This window comes from Nerophis ophidion, linkage group LG16, assembly GCF_033978795.1.
Source record: "Nerophis ophidion isolate RoL-2023_Sa linkage group LG16, RoL_Noph_v1.0, whole genome shotgun sequence".
Classification (NCBI taxonomy): Eukaryota; Metazoa; Chordata; class Actinopteri; order Syngnathiformes; family Syngnathidae; genus Nerophis; species Nerophis ophidion.
The window spans coordinates 19161770-19184169 of record NC_084626.1 but is presented as its reverse complement, the minus strand read 5'-3'; the positions used below and the strand labels follow the sequence as shown (position 1 = coordinate 19184169).

General features: G+C 41.1%; 2 protein-coding genes across 3 annotated transcripts in view; both read left to right on the top strand.

Annotated features, from left to right (window-relative positions):
• Nucleotides 1–22125, top strand: part of atxn7l2a (ataxin 7-like 2a) — a 28810-nt gene extending 6685 nt beyond the window's left edge. Inside the window, exons 3-11 of one of the 2 annotated variants that reach the window (XM_061874577.1) lie at nt 2190–2258; nt 6811–7144; nt 8117–8259; nt 8446–8528; nt 10761–10972; nt 15044–15224; nt 16090–16211; nt 19205–20132; nt 21834–22125. In XM_061874577.1, coding sequence (XP_061730561.1) covers nt 2190–2258; nt 6811–7144; nt 8117–8259; nt 8446–8528; nt 10761–10972; nt 15044–15224; nt 16090–16211; nt 19205–20132; nt 21834–21851 — 2090 coding nt within the window. In that variant the 3' untranslated portion in view covers nt 21852–22125. Of the gene's footprint in view, nt 1–2189; nt 2259–6810; nt 7145–8008; nt 8260–8445; nt 8529–10760; nt 10973–15043; nt 15225–16089; nt 16212–19204; nt 20133–21833 lie in introns of both variants that reach the window. The other variant, XM_061874576.1, reaches the window with a different exon arrangement.
• The window catches only part of LOC133535094 (calcium/calmodulin-dependent protein kinase type 1D-like), a 510841-nt gene that overhangs the window by 402278 nt on the left and 86163 nt on the right, over nt 1–22400 (top strand). The gene's annotated exons all lie outside the window — the stretch shown is intronic.

Here is a 22400-nt window from a genome sequence, read left to right as displayed (position 1 = left end):
GTGCCCTCTTTGGGGATTGCAAGTGAGATCCATCTTGATTCATGAACTTAATTCTAAACATTTCTTCACAAAAAAAGAAATCTTTACCATCAATATTTATGAAACATGTCCACAAAAAAATCTAGCTGTCAACACTGAATATTGCATTGTTGAATTGTTTTTCACAGTTTATGGACTTATATTCGTCCATCCATCCATCATCCATCCATCATCTTCCGCTTATCTGAGGTCAGGTCGCGGGGGCAACAGCCTAAGCAGGGAAACCCAGACTTCCCTCTCCCCAGCCACTTTGTCTAGCTCTTCCCGGGGGATCCCGAGGCGTTCCCAGGCCAGCCGGGAGACATAGTCTTCCCAACGTGTCCTGGGTCTTCCCCGTGGCCTCCTACCGGTTGGATGTGCCCTAAACACCTCCCTAGGGAGGCGTTCGGGTGGCATCCTGACCAGATGCCCGAACCACCTCATCTGGCTCCTCTCGATGTGGAGGAGCAGCGGCTTTACTTTGAGTTCCTCCCGGATGGCAGAGCTTCTCACCCTATCTCTAAGGGAGAGCCCCGCCACACGGCGGAGGAAACTCATTTCGGCCGCTTGTACCCGTGATCTTATCCTTTCGGTCATAACCCAAAGCTCATGACCATAGGTGAGGATGGGAACGTAGATCGACCGGTAAATTGAGAGCTTTGCCTTCCGGCTCAGCTCCTTCTTCACCACAACGGATCGGTACAACGTCCGCATTACTGAAGACGCCGCACCGATCCGCCTGTCGATCTCACGATCCACTCTTCCCTCACTCGTGAACAAGACTCCTAGGTACTTGAACTCCTCCACTAGGGGCAGGGTCTCCTCCCCAACCCGGAGATGGCACTCCACCCTTTTCCGGGCGAGAACCATGGACTCGGACTTGGAGGTGCTGATTCTCATTCCGGTCGCTTCACACTCGGCTGCGAACCGATCCAGCGAGAGCTGAAGATCCCGGTCAGATGAAGCCATCAGGACCACATCATCTGCAAAAAGCAGAGACCTAATCCTGCGGTTACCAAACCGGAACCCCTCAACGCCTTGACTGCGCCTAGAAATTCTGTCCATAAAAGTTATGAACAGAATCGGTGACAAAGGACAGCCTTGGCGGAGTCCAACCCTCACTGGAAATGTGTTCGACTTACTGCCGGCAATGCGAACCAAGCTCTGGCACTGATCGTACAGGGAACGGACCGCCACTATAAGACAGTCCGATACCCCATACTCTCTGAGCACTCCCCGCAGGACTTCCCGAGGGACACGGTCGAATGCCTTCTCCAAGTCCACAAAGCACATGTAGACTGGTTAGGCAAACTCCCATGCACCCTCAAGAACCCTGCCGAGAGTATAGAGCTGGTCCACAGTTCCACGACCAGGACGAAAACCACATTGTTCCTCCTGGATCCGAGGTTCGACTATCCGACGTAGCCTCCTCTCCAGTACACCTGAATAAACCTTACCGGGAAGGCTGAGGAGTGTGATCCCACGATAGTTGGAACACACCCTCCGGTCCCCCTTCTTAAAGAGAGGAACCACCACCCCAGTATATTCGTATATTCTTGAAATATTATTAAATAAATATATTTATAAAATATTTTTTAATTGTTGCTATTTTTAGAATATTTTTGAAAAATCTCACGTACCCCATGGCATACCTTCAAGTACCCCCAGGGTATGCGTACCCCCATTTGTGAACCACTGCATCAGAGTATATACATTGAATTGTTTACATTATTTACAATTGGGGGGGTGGGATGTGGAGGGGGGGTTAGGTTTGGTTAATATCAGCAGTTCAGTCATTAACATTAATATCATCTGAAAATGGACATTGAAACAGTATAGATCTGACTTTGTAGGATATGTACAGCGAGCAGTGAACATAGTGAGCTCAGAAAGCATAAGATTGTTTACATTTCATTAATTACAATCCGGGGATGTGGGATGTGGTGGGGGGAGGGTGTTAGTCTTGGGTTGTAGTTGCCTGGAGGTGTTCTTTTAGTGCAGTTTTGAAGGAGGGGTAAAGATGATCTTTCTTTTACACCTGTTGGGAGTGCATTCTGGGGTTGGTGTGTGCGGGAATGTTGGCACCCTTTCAAATCATGAACTTTAAACATGTTCAATTTCCTAAATTGCCTCACTTCATACTGAAAACATTTGTAACATGTTTGTTTTAGGTCCTGATGTGGATGATTGCAATAGAAATGGCGAAAAGGCTGCAGAAGCAATGTCACTCAGTAAAGAGGGTAAGTTTTCCAAGTTGTCCTCTACACTTGAAGATGTTATTTGGAAATGTTGTATTACGAGGAGCATTCTTAACCTGATTCTCGCCAGATCCTTGTAGTTCGCTGAGCTCCACACAGCGATCTTGGACTTCTCAATAGGAGATGTATTTCAGAAGGCGGGGCCTTTTAAAAAAATCATTGTATATGATTGGAGAAACCACTTGTCAGTTATCTTGAATGACGTGCTACTTGAACCGCTCACATTGAAATCAACCCGTGACACTGATTAGAGCGAGGCTGGAAAATCCAAAACGGAACAGCCGACATATTGGATAACAACGGAGCCAAAAGTTACAGAACTTTTACTGAAACAATGCAGCAATTTCAGTAGACGATCGATGTTGCAAAACAGTTGCAATAGCAGAATTAATGTCAGCACACTACTCCTCGCTGCGTACCGCCATTGTTGTTTGAATCAAATAGTCACATCTATTAAATACCGCACGGCGATTCATATTGGTTCATTAATTTTTGCTCTCTTGAAGGAGTTTGCATTGCCCTCGAGGCCAGACCCTTGTGTGGAGCTCAGCAAACTACAAGGATCTGGCCAGAGTAAGGTTAGAGCATTCTAGTCAGTCCAGACCTGCAGTTTCTAAATTTCATTACCAATAGTATGGCCCTAATGCACTTAGGCCGTGTCCACAGGAGCACAAATAGGTTCAGAAACGCATATCCGGGGTTAAAACGATCTCCACCAGCACGGGGGTAGTTTCAAAACTGTGTCTGTCTACGCACAAACGCATACACATGCTTTCATGCCCTTTTTTTTCATCAAAAGCCTGGAAAAGCAAAAAAAGTTGACTTGGTAGAACTACACGTTCACCTCTGTTATTATAATGTTTATATTGATATACTAGGCATACAATGCAGGGTTTCTCCTTAATGTAACTGATTGTGGCGCACCGCCACTTCAAATTCATACCCGCCACACCTTAAAAATACATTTCTGTATACGATGTATTTTGGTCTCCAGAAATAGTCAGACAAAGTTTGATGCTATTTTTAAGTTTTATTGCAAATCTTATGCTAACAACCAACACAATTCCAAAAAGTTTTACCTCTTGTGCAAGCACTTTAGTCCCCGTGCTTCCAGGGACACTAAGCAACACTTCATTCTCCGCCAATTGACTTTCAGGCACGAAGGGTGTGTTTGGGATCATGGGAAAAATTAACAACAAATCAAAACAACGTGAACATAAAACATTACCCCCAGCAGATTGTTACGTTACGTATAAAGGTGTATACAGCGTATTATTTGCACACTTTTCTTATGATTTACCCAAAAGTCTTTTTTCAGCCATCAAAAAAGACTTAGATCACCGAAAACAGCGCTGCCGAACCCAGATGTAAACAAGATGTACGTAATTTTCTGAAGCGTAGTCCGCATGTTTGCGGACAGCGATCTACAAAATTTACAAATATTAAGAAGACAGTGACGACTCTTAAAGAAGCGAACGTTTAACTGGAGCAGCAACGCGGACATCTGAGGAATAGAGTCTTTAAACACGAGTTAATTCTATGATGACACAAGAAAAAATTGCTCTATTTGTCGTTTTTAATAGTCATTAAGTCTCTAGACACTTGACAAATTCCCAACATTCCCAACAAAGATTAAAACATTGTACAATAACCAACAACACTTGAAAGTATGTCAAAATGATGTACAAATATGTTGGTACTAATAACAGATTTGTTTTTAAATGAATAAATACATTTTTGAGCCTTTTTAAAGAAAATCATATCATTAGATGTTATGTAAAAGATGTGATGATGTCATGGTAACCATGGATGGATGGATGGATGGATCTTTGTTGTCATTGCACAAGTACAATGGAATTTATTTTCCAGCAGAAACCCGTTCAAGTATCATTTCACAGGGTTACGGAACAGGAACGGTGATGGGTTGCCTCGAGGCGCCCCGTAAAAGACCACGCCTCATAATTTTGCCCCTATCAGCACATGTATCTTTCAATCAATCAAAGTTTATTTACATAGCCCTTAATCATAAATGCCTCAAAGGGCTGCAAAAACCACAATGACATACATGGCTCTGATCCCACATCCGGGCAAGAAAAAACTACCCAATGGGAACAATGAGAAACCTTGGACGGGACCGCGTCCCCCCGCCCTGCGGGATGACTGGTGCAATGGATGCCGAGTGGATGCAGTTAATAATTTGATTCCAGTCCATAAGAAGGTCAGTAGGGGACCCTCTTGCATGTAGACAGGTGCATAGAGGAGCGGTCCCCCCCGGTTCCGTACATGAAACAGCTAGCGGGTCTTCTGTGGAAAATGATCCGTGGCCACCTGATAACTTCTCTGCGCAGCAGAGGGGAGCAGAGCAGAAAAGAGAGATGACAGATCAACTGGTCTAAAAGGGGTGTATTTAGAGATTAAAATGTATAAATGTGTTTCAAGATGGGACTTGAATGCTTCTACAAGGTAGCATCTGTTTCTGGGAGGGCATCCCAGAGTACTGAATAGTAAACGCTCTATAGCCCGCAGACTTTTTTTGGGCTCTGGGAATTACTAATAAGCCAGAGTTCTTACAACGCAAATTTCTGGCAGGGACATATGCTACAATACAATCAGCAAGGTAGGCTGGAGCTCGACCTTTTAGTATCTTAAGTGCACAGGAAGCCACTATAGGTGTAATATGATCAAACTTTGTTGTTCTTGTCAAAAGTCTAGCAGCCACATTTTGTACCAACTGTGATCTCATTTGTGTTAAGTGACTATTAGCACATAGTCACTTCCTGTTCTCATTTTGTGACACAATTCATATCAATGCATACAACAGATCTCTTTAATAATAGTTAAATCAGTTATGGTTCACACATTAGATTAATTTATAATTTTTAATAAGGTTCAAAATGTTCATAAAAATTCTTCTTCTTTGTACTTTGTAAACATTTTTAGGTTAAACATCCTCTTAAACTGGATCATTTTAATACATTGTTTAGGCGCAGTCAAGGCGTTGAGGGGTTCCGGTTTGGTGGCCACGGGATTAGGTCTCTGCTTTTTGCAGATGATGTAGTCCTGATGGCTTCATCTGGCCGGGATCTTCAGCTCTCACTGGATCGGTTCGCAGCCGAGTGTGAAGCGACCGGAATGAGAATCAGCACCTCCAAGTCCGAGTCCATGGTTCTCGCCCGGAAAAGGGTGGAGTGCCATCTCCGGGTTGGGGAGGAGACCCTGCCCCAAGTGGAGGAGTTCAAGTACCTAGGAGTCTTGTTCACGAGTGGGGGAAGAGTGGATCGTGAGATCGACAGGCGGATCGGTGCGGCGTCTTCAGTAATGCGGACGTTGTATCGATCCGTTGTGGTGAAGAAGGAGCTGAGCCGGAAGGCAAAGCTCTCAATTTACCGGTCGATCTACGTTCCCATCCTCAACTATGGTCATGAGCTTTGGGTCATGACCGAAAGGATAAGATCACGGGTACAAGCGGCCGAAATGAGTTTCCTCCGCCGGGTGGCGGGGCTCTCCCTTAGAGATAGGGTGAGAAGCTCTGCCATCCGGGAGGAGCTCAACGTAAAGCCGCTGCTCCTCCACATCGAGAGGAGCCAGATGAGGTGGTTCGGGCATCTGGTCAGGATGCCACCCGAACGCCTCCCTAGGGATGTGTTTAGGGCACGTCCAGCTGGTAGGAGGCCACGGGGAAGACCCAGGACACGTTGGAAAGACTATGTCTCCCGGCTGGCCTGGGAACGCCTCGGGATCCCCCGGGAAGAGCTAGATGAAGTGGCTGGAGATAGGGAAGTCTGGGCTTCCCTGCTTAGGCTGCTGCCCCCGCGACCCGACCTCGGATAAGCGGAAGATGATGGATGGGTTTAACTTCTTTATTTAATCCATTCCATAATTTAATTCCACATACTGATATGCTAAAGGTTTTAAGTCTTGTACGTGCAGGGTTTCCCACACATTCATTTATTTGTGTCGGCCCGCCGCGAAACAATTACGGCCGCCACAAAAAAAAAAAAAATATATATATATATATATATTTTTTTTTTTTTTCCGGCTTTTGACTCGCTCGACCGCTCATAAAAGCAATGGGACTCTGTCTGTGAATGGAGCTTGTAGTTACATATTATATAAATATTTAAATATTATATAAATATGTACATAAAGTGTTGTAATTATATTCGAACTCCCCCTTGGTCAAGTACATATTTTGCTTTATTCATTATTGAAATATTTATTGCCACTTTATGTTGTATATTTTTACATGAGATTTCCAGTTATTTTCTCATCTATTATTACACCTAAAAATTTTGTTCATTAACGTTAGGTCTGTAGCCTCACACTTGTGCGCGGGATGGATGGAGTTTCTACTCGCTCACAAAAGGGAATAAGCGGTAGAAAATGGATGGATGGATTTCCAAATGTTGTAATGTATGCGTATAGCAAATGTCAGCTTATTTACTTAGTCAGTTGTTTTGATTTTTCCTTCATCAGGAGGGTATTGCCCTCAGAAGTATACACCCTAACAATCCTATTCTTTGTTCTTCTACAGACATGTCAATCTTTGGCCTGTACCCAGGTCACGATGACTTCTATCTTGTGGTTTGTAGCCACTGTGGTCAAGTTGTAAAACCACAGGCATTTGAGAAGCACTGCGAAAGAAGACACGGCACTCTGGCCAAACTTTACGGACGAATTCGGTCTCCTACTCCTGCTCCCCAGCCCCAGCAGAAGCCCGTTCATAGCCATTCTCCCTCTCATGGTACCATTGCCAATCCATCTTCATCGTGGGATGGTCGAGGTCAAGCTGTCGGGTCAGCTCGACCATCTGCTCCTTCCACACCACCCCAGCACAGACCCGCCAAGAACTCAAAGGAAGGAGCACGGTAAGAATAAGGGGGAGTAAACAAGAGAAGGCGAAAATGTTAGAAAAATTATCATTGTGTTGATACCTGTATGCTTCATAAAGTTAATACGATCAAAGGTCCCCACCTCTGTTTGAAAACAAATAAATACATAAATAATAGGGGTGTAACAGTGCACCTTGAATACAGTTGAATAAGTACTTAAGTTGTAAGGTCATGGTACGATACGTACCTCGGTTGTAAGGCCACAATTCTTTTAATTTTAGATACAGTAAGGGAACAAAATGCACAACATAAAACTGCTTAACTTTTGTGTTGAATAATTGTTCAAATAAAACATAAAAAAATAAATAGAACAAATTAAAAAATTAGCATCCTGAACAATTTAAGTATTGGCACCCCTTTGATACAGTTTGTGCATTGAAAATGCTAAAAGCAATCAAGTGTAGGTCAACATACTGTATTATAAGCAATACTAGCTTTCTTGTTGGAGGTGACAAAGCAAATTTGTGTAATATCTAATATCATGTAAAATGGAATTTGATAGAATAAACTGCAGGCCAATAAAAACACTGTCTCATGTCCCCTGTAAACATGTCGACTTTAAGAAAAATATGAGTATTTATTGTCCACAGATGCTTATTTCGCTTAAGTAAAGAAACATACAAGTGTGTATCCTTTATTATATTTTATAAAGTTCAATTTACCCTTTTAGTAAACAGATATAAAGCATTGACCTGATTTCCTGATGTCATATTTTTTTGCTTTTATCTATTGTTGCTGTTACTTTTGCGTGTTTATTGGATCAATACTGATATAAGCGCTTTAAAAAATAAAAAAAAGTACTAATATTTATGTTTTAAAATGCACTTTTTTTGTCACTAGACATTTCCCACTGGAAAAATCATCCCATGGCAGCCACACAGATTCATCGATATTCAAGCAGCTGCCACCTCTGGAGCCACCTCTCAGCTCTCCTCCTCCGTCCCTTAGAGACCCTCCTTGGCCGCACGGAGACACTCCACCTGGTCGACCATCACACACGGAGAGGCCGGCCAGCCAAAGAAAGGATTCTTCTCCAGCCTCTGTGGTACCAAGCCACCGTATCCCCAGACCCTACAACAAAATGGCCTCCAGTAAGTAGAGGGGAGTAGTAGAGGGAAAGTGTGAAACAAGTGGGCGTTTGAAGGATTAATAATTTATCTTATAATAATAATCATGGCTATATTTCCATTATTATTTTTTGTCAAGTTTCAGTAAGAATCCTGGTGATGCTGTGACCGTGTGCCGTTAAACAGGAGTGTGTCTTTGTGTGTTCTCAGAAAGGGAGTGTGACTTGGACAAACACTGCGGTGTCCTGGACCCTGACAGGAAGAAAGTCTGCACTCGTCTCCTAACATGCAACGTAAACCCCAAACTTCTTCTATTTGGTCATTAAGGTTTACTGTACTGCCTGAAATGTCAGCCAGTTTGTCCACTTGCAAGAATAGTCAGAATACAGTTTGGAATATTTTAATCTTTACTTGTTTTTTACTCAGGGTCCACAATAAATAACTGACAGGTATTATTGGACTCATGTGAAGAATCATGATGTCATACCGATAAAGCCACTAACATTAATAAATAGCTATGGTTAGAACAAGACAAAAAAACCTCTACTGTAGGTGTGTTAGGGTGAGCAAATCAAGCACTCATTTTCTCCTACCCTCAGGTAGCTCAGCTCAGCATGCTATAAACGCCCTGTAAACTGCTTCAAAGCCAGTCGCAAAGAAAGGTGTGCCCAAACTACAATTAAAGCTACATGTAGGTTATTGGTATCTGTCTTGAGAAGTAGGAAGTTGTATCAGTATCAGCTTTGGGGAAAAGGAGTAATCCTGCATCCCTAATTTTTGCAATACATCACGAACGCTGCCTAAGGGTCTTTTTAATTGACATTCAGTCTTTGCTGTGCAGTCTTTGGTCAGATGACAGATATACCAGTAAATCTTTTCATATTTTTGTTCTGATCCAGAATACTAAGCTACAAGTGGGAAAATGCTCATTTAAGACTGCTGATCAGGAGTTATGCTTTCAAGCACAGCAGTTTTGTGTTGAAGTCTTTAAAATTGGGGATGTCTATTCGGACATTGTTCTGTGTTAGAATACTTAAAAGCAGACATCAGTTATTTTGTGTCAGGATATATTGTTTTGCATAGGCACCAGCGCCCCCCGCGACCCCAAAGGGAATAAGCGGTAGGAAATGGATGGATATATTGTATTGCAATAGCCTACTGTTGAAGAATTGAGGAAATCATTTCCCTCTGGGTCATTAATAGTATAAAACGAGGGCTGTAATGTTTAGGATAAATTGATTAATTAACCGAACAGGCTTCATGGTGGAAGAGGGGTTAGTGCGTCTGCCTCACAATACGAAGGTCCTGAGTAGTCAGGGTTCAATCCCGGGCTCGGGATTTTTCTGTGTGGAGTTTGCATGTCCTCCCCGTGAATGCGTGGGTTCCCTCCAGGTACTCCGGCTTCATCCCACTTCCAAAGATATGCACCTGGGGATAGGTGGATTGGCAACACTAAATTGGCCCTAGTGTGTGAATGTTGTCTGTCTATCTGTGTTGGCCCTGCGATGAGGTGGCAACTTGTCCAGGGTGTACCCCGCCTTCCGCCAGATTGTAGCTGAGATAGTCACCAGCGACCCCAAAGGGAATAAGCGGTAGAAAATGGATAGATGGATGGATGGATTAATTAAACACAAAAATAATGCTAAACTTTTGTAATAACACTACAAATGTGCAGTATTTTTAAGTACAAAGAATTGTGCAGGAACATCCACTGTTTCAAGCAAATATAAAAAAACAACTTATTTGTGTGTCTGAGTGACAACGTAAACATCCAGTGTAAAGCAATAATGTTCTCTTGAGTGTCTTTCAACTTTTATATTCTGAGAAGTAGTGTCTGCCAGTGTGGATATGTTTTATCAGTTTGGAAAATGCTGTTTTTCTGAAAAGTTCAGTTCATGCCTATTTCCCACGGTGCATGTTTTTTGGGGTAATTTCCCTCCGTGCGTTGCGACGTGACCGGCTGGTTGCCTTGGAAATGCTCGGGATGAAAGTGCCGCGCTTTGCAAAACGCAGACTTTCTTACCGGTGCCAAATAAGTTATGTTTTCGCAAGGGTTTGTTTTTGTGTTTATCTACATAATTCAAACAGCTATGGATAGATTTTGATGATTTTTTTTCAGCAAGTGTCCAAAAAAAACAATTCCTCTCATCTACCACCAACACACTTTACTTCCTGTTTAGGGTGTTCCACGCCCCGACCTTGCGTTGTGCAGAGGACTTTAGGAGCTCTAGTTTATTTTCAGACCCGGACCAACGCTAAAGCGCCAGTAAAAAAATATACACACCAAGTTTTTGTTTGATACCGTCACGCGCCTTATTGCGCAGACTTTGAACCCGTAATATCGCGTTATCTACAATACCGTTACACCGCCATATAAAACTATTGTTTGGTTGTCTGCTTCTGCTTTATATTGTAAACATATTAATATGGTAAACGTAATATAAAAAAAACACAATGTGAAAAATTAACTTGGTTGTCCGCTCTATTTCATTGATTGATCAACTTTATTGTATCCCGTTTTTTAGATCCACTCCATCCACCAACGTCGGAAGGTGCCAGGCCGCAGTAAAAATTTCGACCAGTTGGTGACCGAACTTAAGACGAAGGTTCGAGAGAAGGGGGCTCAATCATTAGAGGGAGGTTCCTCATCTGGACGATCCCCAAGTCCTGAAGCACCAAGAGAGCAAGCTGCGGGTCCACATTGCCGCAGACCTTTGGCCACCCTCCCTGCTTTCGGGTAAGCTTTGCTAAAGCTAGCTAAGCTTTTGCAAGTGGTAACCATACCATTTATTATGGAACATATCTACTATTTCATGTTGAAAGGGGACTGTCGGCAAGATTTTTACTTGCTTCATAAAAGGCTTTAATATTTGTTCCTAATATTCATTTAACAAATCTTGAGTCTACAAAATTGCCTCGTCAGTTCCATGACAAAGCAGATAACTTAACATTTGATATTATGAATTGACCCAAAATTGAGCCTGCTGTAGCTACAAATTAATACAATCCCTTTATTGTCTTTTAGTTATGGACAATTTTTTTCTCCAATTTCCTATTTTAGTTCTTTATTACCAATTTTTACCCCTTAATTTTCTTCACCTTTTATTATAAATGCTCTTGCTAACTGCTAATTAACACAAGCAGAATAATGTAGCAGCAAAGTACTGCCCTCGTTCTACCGTACTATTACAGTACGTAGTAAAACTCCCAAGAGGACATACGAGTATTATTAAGATATCTTCAATATAGCCTTTTGTTCAAATGTAAGCGTTTTATTAGAAACAAGTAAACAACTTTGGAAAGGACTTTCAAATTGACAAACGTGACCTTCCAACTACTTAAACTGATACTGATGTTTGTTCGGATCTTCCTTTTTTAGTGGCAAAGTCCTCCCATGTTCTTTTATTCTAATAGAGTAACCCCTGCTGCCTGCTATGGACTAGACTCTTACGTTATCAACCGTATCCACTTGGCATCCATTGCTCCAGTCACCCGGGACTGGGGGGGTCCCAAAATCAGCGGTCCCTTCCAGGGTTTCTCTTTGTTCTCATTGGGTTGAGTTTCTTTCTTGTGCTGACGTTGGATCAGAGCCGAGGATGTCCTTGTGGTTTGTGCAGCCCTTTGAGACATTCGTGATTAAGGGCTGTATAAGTAAACTTTGATTAATTGATAATAGTTCGCCGAAAAGAGACTACAATTGCAAATGCAGTAAGTACAAAATGTAGCTATACCAGTGCTGGAGAAAAGACTGTGCCCTACATGGTGTGCTCTCTACATCAGTGGTCACCAATCTTTATGAGCCCAAGTCGCTCATCTAAGCTCAAGAAAAAGCTTTGTGGTCTCTTATTGGCTGATGTAATGTGTCTTGGGCTAATAACAAATGAGTCACGGACCACAATTGACCCCTGTGCCACATTTTGGTTAACACAGCTGGGAAATGGTGTTAGATGAAAATATAAACGGAATACAATGATTTGCAAATCATTTTCAACCCATATTCAGTTGAATATGCTACAAAGACAACAAATTTGTTGTTAAAACTGATAACCTTTTTTTTTTCTTGCAAATAATCATTAACTTTAGAATTTGATGCCAGCAACACGTGACAAAGAAGTTGGGAAAGGTGGCAATAAATACTGATTAAGTTGAGGAATGCTCATCAAACACTTATTTGGAACATCCCACAGGTGAACATGCTAATTGGAACAGGTGGGTGCCATGATTGGGTATAAAAGCAGCTTCGATGAAATGCTAAGTAATTCACAAACAAGGATGGGGTGAGGGTCACCAATTTGTAAGCAAATTGTCGAACAGTTTCAGAACAATATTTCTCAACGAGCTATTGCAAAGAATTTAGGGATTTTACCATCTACGGTCCGTAAAATCATCAAAAGGTTCAGAGAATCTGGAGAAATCACTAAACGTAAGCGATGATATTACAGACCTTTGATCCCTCAGGCGGTACTGCATCAAACAGCGACATCAGTGTGTAAAGAATATCACCACATGGGCTCAGGAACACTTCATAATACCACTGTCAGTAACTAGAGTTGGTCGCTACATCTGTAAGTGCAAGTTAAAACTCTACTATGCAAAGCGAAAGCCATTTATCAACAACACCTATGATCTCGGGCTTCGCTGGGCCCGAGATCATCTAAGATGGACTGATGCAAAGTGGAAAAGTGTTCTGTGGTCTGACGAGTCCACATTCCAAATTATATTTGGAAACTGTGGACGTGGTGTCCTCCGGAACAAAGAGGAAAATAAATATCCGAATTGTTCTAGACGCAAAGTTCAAAAGCCAGCATCTGTGATGGTATGGGGGTGTATTAGTGCCCAAGGCATGGGTAACTTACACATCTTTGAAGGCACCATTAATGCTGAATGGTCAAGACAGGTTTTGGAGCAACATATGTTGTTATCCAAGCAACATTATCATGGACGCCCCTGCTTATTTCAGCAAAACAATGCCAAGCCACGTGTTCGAACAGCGTGGCTTCATAGTAAAAGAGGGGGGGTACTTACCTGGCCAGCCTGCTGTCCAGACGTGTCTCCCATCGAAAATGTGTGGCGCATTATGAAGTGTAAAGTACGACAGCAAAGACCCCGGACTGTTGAACGACTGAAGCTCTAAATAAAACAAGAATGGGAAAGAATTCCACTTTCAATGCTTCAACTAATAGTTTCCTCAGTTCCCAAACGGTTATTGAGTGTTTTTAAAAGAAAAAGTGATGTAACACAGTGGTCAACATGCTCTTTCCCTACTACTTTGGCCCGTGTTGCAGCCATGAAATTCTAAGTTTACTATTATTTGCAAAAAAAGTAAAGTTTATCAGTTTGAACATCAAATATGTTGTCTTTGTAGTGCATTCAACTGAATATTAGATTAGATAGTACTTTATATATTCCTTCAGGAGAGTTCCTTCAGGAAAATTTAAGTTTTCAGCACAATCCCAGTTAAGATCAGACAAACATTACAGGGGGACTGAACAGGATCGCTGACGGGTCTGCCGGCCTCCAGCACCCCTTACAATAAAGATGAGATACAGGGAAACAGGGGGGGGCAATGGGAGAAAAAAATAAAAATAGAAGATTAAAATAAAATAAAAGAATAAAAAAATCTGTATGGGTTGAAAAGGATTTGCAAATAATTGTACTCCGTTTATATTTACATCTAACACAATTTCCCAACTCATATGGAAACAGGGTTTGTACAACTGTAGTATATTTGTTCATCTTATGGTCACATAAGAGACACGAGTCAGCCTGCGTCAGCACTGGAAGTATTAAAATCAGATGTTCACCCGGCAAGGTTTTCCTTTGTGATAAGGAGGGGATGAACGGGCAAGTCCTTCTTTATCTTTAATTTTGTTTTACAATATATTACTGCTTTTGCGCAAATCAATGTTTACATTTGTATAAAAATCAACACAAAATCTGTATTTTGGAGCAATATGTTCACAGACTTGATTATTTGCCTTATCTTCCTGTTGCCGTTGGCTCGACAGCGGCGTGTTCCGACGGGCCGCTTGCCTTTTACAGAACCTTACAGTTGGTGGTAGATGTGGCAGAACTTCAAGCAGACCACCGCATTGCTGGAGAGAGGAAGCTGATTGATTGCTGCCCAGAAAGTGGGGCGTCTTTCTCATGTTTTGTCCCCAAAATGCCAGTCCTCGCATGCAGGAAGAATTGTTTGCTTATCATTGGATGCTAGAAAATGTCTATGCGTTGCAACAATCAGCCTTAATGCATTGTTGCAACTCGATGATTTTTGTGGACGTCATGCCATGTGCCTTTGTGAGACGAGGTGTGCTGCAGTGCTCCGGGGGTGTGGCCGCGTTGTTGATAGTGGCTGGATGTGAGGCTAAAGAGAAAGAGGTGAGTCATGCTTGTTCAGGTGTCAAATTGCGCGCTTGTTGGTGGGTCTGTTTGTCACTGTCCGGGTAAGGCTAGGGGTGTCACTGATGTGAAATTAATACAAAAATGTTCTCAAATATTTTCACCAATTGACTGGTAGGGTCCAAAAGTTTGTCTGGTCGATCGTAGCCGAAGGGTTGGGAACCCCTGCTCTAGATGGTCCCTCTAGTCCAGACACATGATTTGGTCCACCGTGGTTCACCGGGGTTGTTTGGGCGTTGTGCAACGAAACCTAAGGTTAACGTAAGCGCGTGTGTTTTTTGACACACACACACACTGTCTTCATTTTATTCCTGGCACCTCTTCTCACCATCGAAACCCAAAAATATATTGTGTATTTGCAGAGATAAAGCACAGGTTTTTTTTATAGTTTTTTTTTTTGTCTTTGCAGTCGCTCTCCGGTTGTACTGGACGGCACCGCAGAGGACAACAGGCAGCTGCAGGAGGAGGGAAACCTCCGGGCTCCCTCCCCTCTCATCCATGGAACAATCTCCAGTGACGAAAGTGATGCAGAAGGATCAGAAGAGCCTGTTGAGTTCTCATCTTCTGCCACTCACCCACGACCACTAGCAGTGAGCCACTATTATTTTCAGTTTGTTACTTTGGGAAAAGAAACAGGACACACAAATGGTGTCTTGTTTTCTGCACATAAGTATTTAGTCCTATACCCTCATGTCTTCTTTTGGTTGAAAGCAAAAACAGAAAAGGGATTGTAAAGAATAATTTTCACATCGATTAAAACGGCTGTTTGCAACCTTTATGCAGATGCTGAGAAGGCGCTAACTTTCTAAAGCAGGGGTCAACGTTTTCCAGGCCAAGAACCCCCGAACTGATAGAGAAATGAAGTGCTCACCCTCTACTTATATACACAGTCTGTATAAGATTATGATGTGTTTTAAATTAAACTGAAGCTAAAGGTACCTTGTTATTGTGCAATACTAAGATATTAAAATAATACAGTGTAGCAGCCTAATAGCTAGCTAGCAACTAGCATGCTAATTGCTAGCTATCCTAAATGCTAACATGAATATAATATAATTATTCATGTTTTTAGGGTGACCATGCCACTGCTATTTTGAAACTACACCACATTGTGTTAATGTGTGTATAAATACATTTACATTTTGTTAATGAAACCAACACTGCTTTGCAACTTCTAGTTTCCTCCAACAAAGAAGAAGAAAAAAATATTGAAAGGTTTATTGAACGCATTTTTTGTTTATATCAATTACGTGTCCATCGCGGCATATATTGATATTGTTTTATCGCCCTGCCCTGACAAAATGTTTTTTAATTGGTGCAAAACCCTGCTGGAAAATGGATAATACAGTTTATGTAATGTGAACTTCTTACATCTTTTCCTACATCTACTGATGTCTACATGTTCATTTATCTTTATCTATTCATATCTTAATGTAATGAACCTGCTTTTTCCAGATGTGTTCGTTTGGAGGAAGTATGTTTGGTCATGGCATCTACACGTTTGATAGGAGGCTTCACCATCTGAGGTCTGCTTTCAGCAGCATGCTAGAGCAGCACATCAGCGCACATCTTTGGAAGTAAGTCAACTCAGTGTTACCACATTTAATGGGAAACTATTTGTACATCCTTTGAGAAGAAAAACCTGCAGATGAAGTTTGCTTTTATGCCTTTAACCAGTTCATAATAGAATACACTGCTAATACTAATTTTATTCCCTTTGGTGCTTAAACTATTTTATAGGTTTGGTTCCGAACACTTACCAAAATCTAACACTGAGGGCTTTCTTTCAGCTACCTTTCAATGCTTTTGATGTGGACTTTGAAAATTGTTCATATTCATATTCAGTACCAAAAATGACCTTTTTCTCTTCGGTCAAAAAACAGTTAAAATGCGCTCAATCATCAAGGCTGTTCTTATTATTCTAAATATTGCTTCCTCAACTGTTCTTATGCTTCTCAGAAGATTAGTACAATTTCACTGAACCTTTGCGTCTTCTAATTGGCTCCATCACTGCATCCTCATTCCCTTCCTCCCTCACACTTAAAACAACTGGTCTAAAACACACATGAAACCATATTCATTTGAGTTATGGATTAGTAGAATACATGTGGTCCTTTGCTTATGAACGACATCCGTTCCTACATCTGTGATGCTAGTTTTAGTGTACAAACCCCGTTTCCATATGAGTTCAGAAATTGTGTTACATGTAAATATAAACGGAATACAATGATTTGCAAATCATTTTCAACCCATATTCAGTAAATATGCTACAAAGACAACATATTTAAATTATTTTCAACCCATATTCAGTAAATATGCTACAAAGACAACATATTTGATGTTCAAACTGATAAAAAAATTTTTTTGTGCTAATAATCATTAACTTTAGAATTTGATGCCAGCAACACATGACAAAGAAGTTGGGAAAGGTGGCAAAAAATACTAATTAAGTTGAGGAATGCTCATCAAACACTTATTTGGAACATCCCACAAGTGTGCAGACTAATTGGGAATAAGTGGGTGCCATGATTGAGTATAAAAGCAGCTTCCATGAAATGCTAAGTAATTCACAAACAAGGATGGGGCGAGGGTCACCACTTTGTAAGCAAATTGTTGAACAGTTTAAGAACAACATTTCTCAACGAGCTATTGCAAGGAATTTAGGGATTTTACCATCTACGGTCCGTAAAATCATCAAAAGGTTCAGAGAATCTGGAGAAATCACTGCATGTAAGCGATGATATTACGGACCTTTGATCCATCAGACAGTACTGCATCAAAACCCGACATCAGTGTGTAAAGGATATCACCACAAGGGCTCAGGAACACTTCATAAAACCACTGTCAGTAACTACAGTTGGTTGCTACATCTGTAAGTGCATGTTAAAACTCTACTATGCAAAGCGAAAGCCATTAATCCACAACACCCAGGAACGCCGCCGGCTTCGCTGGGCCCAAGCTCATCTAAGATGGACTGATGCAAAGTGGTAAAGTGTTCTGTGGTCTGACGAGTCCACATTTCAAATTATATTCGGAAACTTTGGACGTGGTGTCCATCCATCCATCCATTTTCTACCGCTTATTCCCTTTCGGGGTCGCGGGGGGCGCTGGCGCCTATCTCAGCTACAATCGGGCGGAAGGCAGGGTACACCCAACCTCCGGAACAAAAAAGAAAATAACCATCCGGATTGTTATAGGCGCAAAGTTCAAAAGCCAGCATCTGTGATGGTATGGGCGTGTATTAGTGCCCAAGGCATGGGTAACTTACACATCTGTGAAGGCACCATTAATGCTGAAAGGTCCATACAGGTTTTGGAGCAACATACGTTGTCATCCAAGCAACGTTATCATGGACGGCCCTGCTTATTTCAGCAAAACAATGCAGAGCCACGTGTTACAACAGCGTGGCTTTGTAGTAAAAGAGTGCGGGTACTTTCCTGGCCCGTCTGCAATCCAGACATGTCTCCCATTGAAAATGTGTGGCGCATTATGAAGCGTAAAATACGACAACAAGACCCCGGACTGTTGAGCAACTTAAGCTGTTTATCAAGCAAGAATGGTAAAGAATTCCACTTTCAAAGCTTCAACAATTCGTTTCCTCAGTTCCCAAACGTTTGAGTGTTGGTAAAAGAAAATGTGATGTACCACAGTGGTGAACATGCCCTTTCCCAACTACTTTGGCACGTGTTGCAGCCATGAAATTCAAAGTTAATTATTATTTACAAAAAAAAAAAGTTTATGAGTTTGAACATCAAATATCTTGTCTTTGTAGTGCATTCAATTGAATATGGTTTGAAAAGGATTTGCAAATCATTGTATTATGTTTACGTTTACATCCAACACAATTTCCCAACTCAAATGGAAACGGGGTTTGTAAAAGGGAACTTCCTCAAAATGGACAACAAAGGCAGTCCTACAGTACACATAATGCATGAAGAGTGCATATAAAATACTTTGATACAAAAATATGTTGAAAAAGTATTATTGAAGACAACTGTTCTTTACTTTTTCCTGAGGTTGTCTTTAACACTGAAAGAAGTGGAGAGATGCAACCAATGATGAATTCTATACATTCTCAACATTTTTAGCATGTCTAATTTCACTTTACTTTTCTTTGACACACTGCCACCAGAAGTCTGCTTCATGTTTCATGCTGCGCATAGGGATCAGAACAGCAATTTCTTTAATTTAAAAATGCAGCTGAATTTTACACTGAGAAAACTGATCTTGCGGGCCGGATTGAAACTGTTCCGGTGGGCTGCACGTTTGACATCCCTGCTCCAGGCGATAGCAACCCAGCAATAGCCCTGCTCTGTGTATAATTACTCTGCCTACACATTACTCTGCCTAAGTATAATTTTGCCTGCTTACTTCTTATGGTGTTGTCTTTTGACAACAATAAAATGTGTTACTTTTTGACAGTGTGTATTTAAGTTTTATATTTATTAATGTAGCTGAGATAGGCTCCAGCACCCCCCGCGATCCCGAAAGGGATAAGCGGTAGAAAATGGATGGATGGATGGAGTTTAAAATGTATAATTATTGAAATATCATTGTTCTTCTCATTCAGGAAAATACCTCAAGCCACCGACCTTCAGTGTCCAACTTCATCCACCAAGACGAACAGCTCTTCATCTCCTGCCTCCATAACCAGCGGATCTCCGACCTCCTCGTCTTCGTTACACGCTAAAATCCGTGCGGCCGCTCCCGTCAAGTCCTCTCTCAAACACGTCTCATCCTCCTCATCTTCCGGTCGCGTGGCTGCGAGACTGTCAGAGAACTCGGCTGGCGGGCTAGTAAGCAGTCAGCTCCTGTTACCAGGTAACCCAGTGTCGGTGCATCCTACAGGTCCAGGACGGCCTAAGAACCCAGTAGGACGTCCTAGCAAGCAGACGCTGAAGCAGCGAGAGGAAGCTCCCTTCACTGCCATAGTCCATAAACGCAAAGCTCCGCCTCAGGAGGAACATTCAGGCCCCAACAGGAACTGCGTTATTCCACATGAGCGAGGCCGCCCTCTTTCCTCCTCTTCTTCCACCTTCTCTTCCTCCTCTAAGGCTCCCATCCCCTCATCTTTTCCACACGGACAGACCAATGGCACGCTTCCTTCTGGCAGCAAACCCCGCCCCCAGCCCGCTCCCTCAGAGTCACACTCACCGTCTTCTAAAACAGTTTGGACGTACAGACGGACACACCCGACAGCGGGACATTCTTCACCTCCACATTCCTCGTCTGTCCACAACTCTCACAGTCGCAGCGCCATGGCGGACTCAGGACTGCATGGTCACGGCAGTGGGAGGAGTTTCGAGGGTTTGATCAAAAAACGCAAAGGAGGCGGCCTTGAGGAGCAGTCGCCTTCCTCCAAATCCTCAATGCACCGCCTGCCCTCTTCCTCATCATCATCCTCTTCCACTCCTGCCTCCTCTTCTCCGCGCTCCAACTTCTACCCTTGGAAGGACAGTAAGGCTGGAGGTTTAGAGAAGAAGATGGCGACCCAGAAGGTAATCAAGCTAACTCCTCCAACCTCCTTAAATAGCTTCAAAAATCAATAATGATTGCAATATAACTTATAAAGTATTAAGTGCACATATATATATGTACTGTATGTGTATATATATATATATATATATATATATATATATATATATATATATATATATATATATATATATATATATATATATATATATATATATATATATATATATATATATATATATATATACACATACACATACATATATATATACACATACATATATATATATATATATATATATATACATGTGTATGTATGTATGTGTATATATATTTGTGTGTGTATATATATGTATGTATATATATATATGTGTATATATATATATGTATATATATATATATATGTGTATATATATGTATACATATATATATATGTGTATATTTGTGTGTGTATATATGTATATGTATGTATACATGTATGTATGTATGTATGTATGTGTGTATATATGTATGAATATATATATATATCAGTGTGTATATTTATATACATATATATACACACATAGATATATATATATATAAATGTGTATGTATATGTATCTATGTGTGTATTTATATATATATATATATATATATATATATATATATATATATATATATATGTATGTGTGTGTGTGTGTATGTATATATATATATACATATATATATACACACCGTATTTCCTTGAATTGCCCCTGGGGCGCTAATTAATTTAAAACCTCTTCTCACTCCTGCGCTTACCAAAGGCATGCGGTAAAAGTAAGCATGCGCTAATTATTTTAAAACCTCTTCTCACACCGGCACCTACCAAAGGTATGCAGTAAAAATTTGAGTGTGATGTAACCTTGGACCTTAAATCCTACTGAATAGCTCTTAATCTTCTTCCCTTTATGCGATTTCAAATTACCGGTATTGAAATCAGCCTCCTCCATTTTGAAAATGATGACAGGGGAAGCGTCACTCGTGACGCCACGAGTTTGACCAGGCGGTAATACTAAGCATGCACCAATTATTTTGGGAAGCGAGTTTGACCCCGCAGTCATTCAAAGCAGGCGCATACTATATTGCCTGCGGCAATTCAAGGAAATACGGTATATACACCTTATATATGTGTGTGTATGTAAGGACATTTCAACCCTTAAACATCAGTGAAGCATATAGCCTAAGTAAATGATAAATGGGTTGTACTTGTATAGCGCTTTTCTACCTTCAAGGTACTCAAAGCGCTTTGACACTACTTCCACATTTACCCATTCACACACACATTCACACACTGATGGAGGGAGCTGCCATGCAAGGCGCCAACCAGCACCCATCAGGAGCAAGGGTGAAGTGTCTTGCTCAGGACACAACGGACGTAAAGATAAGCTGTCACATTTTAGCGGTATTATCAAACACTTTTACGTATTACTGACTAGAAGGAATTAATTAGAATAGACTTTTATTCATCCCTCAATTCTAACATGCAGTCACAAAAGGTGAAGGGCAACATTAGAAGCGCATAAGAAAAATACTGAATGTGTGTGCATGCTTTCTTTGCATTTGTTTGTAAACATTCTTTTATCACAACTTTAGGCAGAAAAACACATTTTACATGTTCATCAGCAAAACCTCAGTGAAAGTAATAATTGTTGTTCATCAGCAACACTTCAGTGAAAGTATTAACTGTTGTTCCTCTTCCACAGCCAAAACTGCACCATTAATTGTAGCTGCCTTACAAGCCACTAGAGGGAGCCAGAGCCACTCGGTCCAAGACCGATGCGACAGGACTCTGCGTGCCTGCGCGTGTGTGAGAGTGAGTGTGTGAGAGAGACAGCCTGCACTTTGTATGAAATATATTTGTGTTATGAATTTATCAAGGAGGTGTTGGGATCAAATGGATTTAGAAATACCTCAAGATCATCTGGTTATGCTGCTAAATGAAATATGTTGATTTATTAAAAAAAAAAAACGAGATTAAAAAAACTCCTTTATACATGTTCTATGAATTATTTCATGTGTTTAATATTTTTAACAATGTTTAATTTATTTACATAAAACGTCACAATGTTCACTTTTTGGAACAATATTTAATCAGGAATTATAAAACATGAAATGCTTTACTTTTCATCTTGTATTTAAAATCAAATCAAATGTTGATATTTGTAATGGACATGTTTGTCCTTGAAGAATATCAAAAAGTTTGCTGGTTGCTACTCATACTAATGCCATTGATATCAATACTAGAGGCATTACTACGTTTACCAAGTACA